Source organism: Borostomias antarcticus (assembly GCF_949987555.1).
Source record: "Borostomias antarcticus genome assembly, chromosome: 19".
NCBI classification, from domain to species: domain Eukaryota; kingdom Metazoa; phylum Chordata; class Actinopteri; order Stomiiformes; family Stomiidae; genus Borostomias; species Borostomias antarcticus.
In genome coordinates, this window is record NC_140252.1 from 1480323 (window position 1) to 1487822 (window position 7500).

The 7500-nt window shown below is 54.6% G+C and overlaps 1 protein-coding gene across 1 annotated transcript in view; it reads right to left on the reverse strand.

Moving 5' to 3' along the window:
• The window catches only part of LOC311321764 (protein EFR3 homolog B), a 44372-nt gene that overhangs the window by 6575 nt on the left and 30297 nt on the right, over positions 1–7500 (reverse strand). The window contains exons 14-16 of the mRNA XM_084453774.1: positions 1485–1560; positions 589–750; positions 21–152 (exon numbers count right to left, since the gene is read on the reverse strand). Coding sequence (XP_084309900.1) covers positions 21–152; positions 589–750; positions 1485–1560 — 370 coding nt within the window. The remainder of the gene's footprint in view (positions 1–20; positions 153–588; positions 751–1484; positions 1561–7500) is intronic.

Sequence of the window (7500 nt, forward strand, 5' to 3'; positions counted from 1 at the left end):
ACGCACACACACTCTCTCACCTCATGTATGTGCTGACAGAAGGTGGGGATGGTGGTGAGCTGGCAGATGAGGTTGAGGTAGGCGGCGGCGAGGGCGTGGACGGCGCAGCGGTTGAACACGGGAAGGGACTCCTCTGTGGACCCGGCCAGATCCTGCACACACACACACACACACACACACACACACACACACACACACACACACACACACACACACACACACACACACACACACACAGACTGCTGTTCACACACACACAGACTGCTGTTCACACACCCACACACACACAGACTGCTGCTCACACACCCACACACACACACACACAGACTGCTGCTCACACACCCACACACACACACACACACACACACACAGACTGCTGCTCACACACCCACACACACAGACTGCTGTTCACAGACCCAGACTGACTGGTGTTCAGTTTACTTTATTCATGTGTGCGTCTGTGCATGTGTGTGTGTGCGCCTGTGCATGAGTGTGTGTGTGTGTGCGCCTGTGCATGAGTGTGTGTGTGTGTGTGCCTGTGCATGAGTGTGTGTGTGTGTGCGCCTGTGCATGAGTGTGTGTGTGTACCTGCAGCGCCAGCACCAGGCGGATGAGGTCCACCACCACCTCCTCGTTGGCCAGCTCCATGCTGAGCAGCGCCAGCAGGGCGTAGAGCTGCTCGAAGTGCGGCTGCCTGCTGCTCTGCTCCTTACAGCCCAGGTAGATGTGGCGGTACAGCTGCTGGGCATGCTGGGAGATGGAGGAACACAGCGGGAGGGGCCTGGTCAGACAACTACAAAAGCCACACCCTGTTGCTAGGTACAGAGTAATGTTTTTTGTCATGCAGTAACATTTACAGGCGATTGTTACTCGTGTTTTTGAAAGCAAAAATAAATAAATTAATAACCAGGCCCGGTCCTGCCTGGCTTTGGGCGGGGCTGGCTTGTTTCTCTTAAAGGACAATGCTCGTTTTTGACAACCTGGACCTTATTTACGACATATTATAAGACGTTTGACTCACCGAGATCACTTTGGTGTAATTCGGAGGCCTGTAGAAGAAATTTAAAATCCAGCGCGAGCCAAGTATATCCATGTAATGGCGAGCAAGTGGGGAAGCTATTTCGTTTCGAAAGACGTTTCTAAAGATCATATTACAGAGGCATGTGAACAACCACAACAGGCCTACGCTCTATGTAAGCACAACTAGCGATTCATAATAACATGGATATACTTGGCTCGCGCTGGATTTTAAATTTCTTCTACATGCCTCCGAACTACACCAAAGTGATCTTGGTGAGTCAAACGTCTTATAATATGTCGTAAATAAGGTCCAGGTTGTCAAAAACGAGCATTGTCCTTTAAGGCCTGGTTAGTAGGAGGGAATCAGCTAGCCATGCCACCGAAACAGCTGTGAACTGAGATGACATGAAATAATGGGTCATTTCCAAGGGAACATGGTGAGAGAGCAGGAAAAGGGTTCTGACCTTCTTCATAAACAGGTTGTCCTGTCTGGAACACTTGTCCACTTTCAGCTTGAGCACTGAGATGTCTGATATGATTCTGCATCAGAGAGACGGGAGAAACAACTTCATTACTTTAGAAAAAGATGTCACAGCCGGGCCAGACGAGGTCACGATGTCCGCCCTCAGGAGAGAGGCAGACACAATCACAGAGAGAAAGATGAGTTAGAGAGTGATACAATGTGAGAATGATAGCCCTTTTCCACCAAGAAGGAACTGGTTCGGTGCCGGTTCGCGAACCTAATTTTGAACAATTCCGAGCATTTCGACCAAAAATAAATGAGTTCGGGAACCCAAAAGTTGGTTCAGAACCGGCACCAAAAAACAGTAGGTTTTTCAGCGCGAACCGTGACGATATCGAGGGCGTGGTCTATAGATTTGCTGTAAACAACCGTGCTTTACTCCATGATAAGAGTGGTAATGGATCGCTTCAGCCAGGAGGGCTCCCAAGTGTGAATCTCTCTATGCTAAGGGCCAAGTGAATCACCAGCCATCCAACTGACTTTTACACATTAGAATTGACAATCCCTAAAGCAATAGTGTGATGACGACCTTCTATATTTATAATGAAGTAAACTACGCAAGCCACTTTTGTGACACACCACCTAAACTACTTTACACATGCCTATATCTCCAGGCTGATTCCGCTCAAAACTGGTCGAAACGCGGTCCCGTTCCCTAGATAGAACCAAGGTTCCAAGAATTCTGAACCGAACCGGTTCACGAACCAGGGCTGAGTTTCCCAGAGGCATCGTAGCGCTACGTTCGTCGTAAGCTATGGCGTTCATCATAGCGCTACGATGAACGTAGCGCTACGATGCCTCTGGGAAACTCAGCCCAGAGTTACTTTGGTGGAAAAGGGCTATGAGAGTGACAGAGTGAGGTATGGAGGGAGAGAGAGAGAGAGAAACGGCGAAAAGTCAAATGAAGTCACCTTTATTTGTAGAGCACATTTACAACAGCGGCTGAACCAAAGTGGTTGACAGGTTAAAACAAAGCGCAAAAAAAAGAAGAGCGATCTAAATCCAACCCAGGTGCTAGAGGGCCAGACCCACAACCACATTCCTCCAAGTCCAACACGGTCCCAGACCCACAACCACATTCCTCCAGGTCCAACACGGTCCCAGACCCACAGCCACATTCCTCCAGGTCCAACACGGTCCCAGACCCACAACCACATTCCTCCAGGTCCCAGACCCACAACCACATTCCTCCAGGTCCAACACGGTCCCAGACCCACAACCACATTCCTCCAGGTCCAACACGGTCCCAGACCCACAACCACATTCCTCCAACACGGTCCCAGACCCACAACCACATTCCTCCAACACGGTCCCAGACCCACAACCACATTCCTCCAACACGGTCCCAGACCCACAACCACATTCCACCAAGTCCAACACGCTCCCAGACCCACAACCACATTCCTCCAACACGGTCCCAGACCCACAACCACATTCCTCCAGGTCCAACACGGTCCCAGACCCACAACCACATTCCTCCAGGTCCAACACGGTCCCAGACCCACAACCACATTCCTCCAGGTCCAACACGGTCCCAGACCCACAGCCACATTCCTCCAGGTCCAACACGGTCCCAGACCCACAACCACATTCCTCCAGGTCCAACACGGTCCCAGACCCACAACCACATTCCTCCAGGTCCAACACGGTCCCAGACCCACAACCACATTCCTCCAGGTCCAACACGGTCCCAGACCCACAGCCACATTCCTCCAGGTCCAACACGGTCCCAGACCCACAACCACATTCCTCCAGGTCCAACACGGTCCCAGACCCACAACCACATTCCTCCAGGTCCAACACGGTCCCAGACCCACAACCACATTCCTCCAACACGGTCCCAGACCCACAACCACATTCCTCCAACACGGTCCCAGACCCACAACCACATTCCTCCAACACGGTCCCAGACCCACAACCACATTCCACCAAGTCCAACACGCTCCCAGACCCACAACCACATTCCTCCAACACGGTCCCAGACCCACAACCACATTCCTCCAGGTCCAACACGGTCCCAGACCCACAACCACATTCCTCCAGGTCCAACACGGTCCCAGACCCACAACCACATTCCTCCAACACGGTCCCAGACCCACAACCACATTCCTCCAGGTCCAACACGGTCCCAGACCCACAGCCACATTCCTCCAGGTCCAACACGGTCCCAGACCCACAACCACATTCCTCCAGGTCCAACATGGTCCCAGACCCACAACCACATTCCTCCAGGTCCAACACGGTCCCAGACCCACAACCACATTCCTCCAACACGGTCCCAGACCCACAACCACATTCCTCCAACACGGTCCCAGACCCACAACCACATTCCTCCAACACGGTCCCAGACCCACAACCACATTCCACCAAGTCCAACACGCTCCCAGACCCACAACCACATTCCTCCAACACGGTCCCAGACCCACAACCACATTCCTCCAGGTCCAACACGGTCCCAGACCCACAACCACATTCCTCCAGGTCCAACACGGTCCCAGACCCACAACCACATTCCTCCAGGTCCAACACGGTCCCAGACCCACAACCACATTCCTCCAACACGGTCCCAGACCCACAACCACATTCCTCCAACACGGTCCCAGACCCACAACCACATTCCTCCAACACGGTCCCAGACCCACAACCACATTCCACCAAGTCCAACACGCTCCCAGACCCACAACCACATTCCTCCAACACGGTCCCAGACCCACAACCACATTCCTCCAGGTCCAACACAGTCCCAGACCCACAACCACATTCCTCCAGGTCCAACACGGTCCCAGACCCACAACCACATTCCTCCAACACGGTCCCAGACCCAGAACCACATTCCTCCAGGTCCAACACGGTCCCAGACCCACAACCACATTCCTCCAGGTCCAACACGGTCCCAGACCCACAACCACATTCCTCCAGGTCCAACACGGTCCCAGACCCACAACCACATTCCTCCAAGTCCAACACGGTCCCAGACCCACAACCACATTCCTCCAACACGGTCCCAGACCCACAACCACATTCCTCCAGGTCCAACACGGTCCCAGACCCACAACCACATTCCTCCAACACGGTCCCAGACCCACAACCACATTCCTCCAGGTCCAACACGGTCCCAGACCCACAACCACATTCCTCCAACACGGTCCCAGACTCACAACCACATTCCTCCAGGTCCAACACGGTCCCAGACCCACAACCACATTCCTCCAACACGGTCCCAGACCCACAACCACATTCCTCCAAGTCCAACACGGTCCCAGACCCACAACCACATTCCTCCAACACGGTCCCAGACCCACAACCACATTCCTCCAAGTCCAACACGGTCCCAGAACCACAACCACATTCCTCCAAGTCCAACACGGTCCCAGACCCACAACCACATTCCTCCAGGTCCAACACGCTCCCAGACCCACAACCACATTCCTCCAGGTCCAACACGGTCCCAGACCCACAACCACATTCCTCCAACACGGCCCCAGACCCACAACCACATTCCTCCAGGTCCAACACGGTCCAGGACCCACAACCACATTCCTCCAGGTCCAACACGGTCCCAGACCTGTTAGTCCCTAGTCCTCCAAGTCCAACACGGTCCCAGACCCACAACCACATTCCTCCAGGTCCAACACGGTCCCAGACCCACAACCACATTCCTCCAACACGGTCCCAGACCCACAACCACATTCCTCCAGGTCCAACACGGTCCCAGACCCACAACCACATTCCTCCAAGTCCAACACGGTCCCAGACCCACAACCACATTCCTCCAGGTCCAACACGGTCCCAGACTCACAACCACATTCCTCCAACACGGTCCCAGACCCACAACCACATTCCTCCAGGTCCAACATGGTCCCAGACCCACAACCACATTCCTCCAAGTCCAACACGCTCCCAGACCCACAACCACATTCCTCCAGGTCCAACACGGTCCCAGACCCACAACCACATTCCTCCAAGTCCAACACGCTCCCAGACCCACAACCACATTCCTCCAACACGGTCCCAGACCCACAACCACATTCCTCCAGGTCCAACACAGTCCCAGACCCACAACCACATTCCTCCAGGTCCAACACGGTCCCAGACCCACAACCACATTCCTCCAACACGGTCCCAGACCCAGAACCACATTCCTCCAGGTCCAACACGGTCCCAGACCCACAACCACATTCCTCCAGGTCCAACACGGTCCCAGACCCACAACCACATTCCTCCAGGTCCAACACGGTCCCAGACCCACAACCACATTCCTCCAAGTCCAACACGGTCCCAGACCCACAACCACATTCCTCCAACACGGTCCCAGACCCACAACCACATTCCTCCAGGTCCAACACGGTCCCAGACCCACAACCACATTCCTCCAACACGGTCCCAGACCCACAACCACATTCCTCCAGGTCCAACACGGTCCCAGACCCACAACCACATTCCTCCAACACGGTCCCAGACTCACAACCACATTCCTCCAGGTCCAACACGGTCCCAGACCCACAACCACATTCCTCCAACACGGTCCCAGACCCACAACCACATTCCTCCAAGTCCAACACGGTCCCAGACCCACAACCACATTCCTCCAACACGGTCCCAGACCCACAACCACATTCCTCCAAGTCCAACACGGTCCCAGAACCACAACCACATTCCTCCAAGTCCAACACGGTCCCAGACCCACAACCACATTCCTCCAGGTCCAACACGCTCCCAGACCCACAACCACATTCCTCCAGGTCCAACACGGTCCCAGACCCACAACCACATTCCTCCAACACGGCCCCAGACCCACAACCACATTCCTCCAGGTCCAACACGGTCCAGGACCCACAACCACATTCCTCCAGGTCCAACACGGTCCCAGACCTGTTAGTCCCTAGTCCTCCAAGTCCAACACGGTCCCAGACCCACAACCACATTCCTCCAGGTCCAACACGGTCCCAGACCCACAACCACATTCCTCCAACACGGTCCCAGACCCACAACCACATTCCTCCAGGTCCAACACGGTCCCAGACCCACAACCACATTCCTCCAAGTCCAACACGGTCCCAGACCCACAACCACATTCCTCCAGGTCCAACACGGTCCCAGACTCACAACCACATTCCTCCAACACGGTCCCAGACCCACAACCACATTCCTCCAGGTCCAACATGGTCCCAGACCCACAACCACATTCCTCCAAGTCCAACACGCTCCCAGACCCACAACCACATTCCTCCAGGTCCAACACGGTCCCAGACCCACAACCACATTCCTCCAAGTCCAACACGCTCCCAGACCCACAACCACATTCCTCCAGGTCCAACATGGTCCCAGACCCACAACCACATTCCTCCAAGTCCAACACGGTCCCAGACCCACAACCACATTCCTCCAGGTCCAACACGCTCCCAGACCCACAACCACATTCCTCCAGGTCCAACACGGTCCCAGACCCACAACCACATTCCTCCAGGTCCAACACGGTCCCAGACCCACAACCACATTCCTCCAGGTCCAACACGGTCCCAGACTCACAACCACATTCCTCCAACATGGTCCCAGACCCACAACCACATTCCTCCAGGTCCAACACGCTCCCAGACCCAGAACCACATTCCTCCAAGTCCAACACGGTCCCAGACCCACAACCACATTCCTCCAGGTCCAACACGCTCCCAGACCCACAACCACATTCCTCCAGGTCCAACACGGTCCCAGACCCACAACCACATTCCTCCAACACGGTCCCAGACCCACAACCACATTCCTCCAGGTCCAACACGGTCCCAGACCCACAACCACATTCCTCCAAGTCCAACACGGTCCCAGACCTGTTAGTCCCTAGTCCTCCAACACTAACATGGTCCTAGACCTGTTAACCCATAGTCCTCTAGACTAACATGTTACCCCATAGTCCTCTAGGCTAACACAGTTCTAGACATGTTACCCCATAGTCCTCTAGA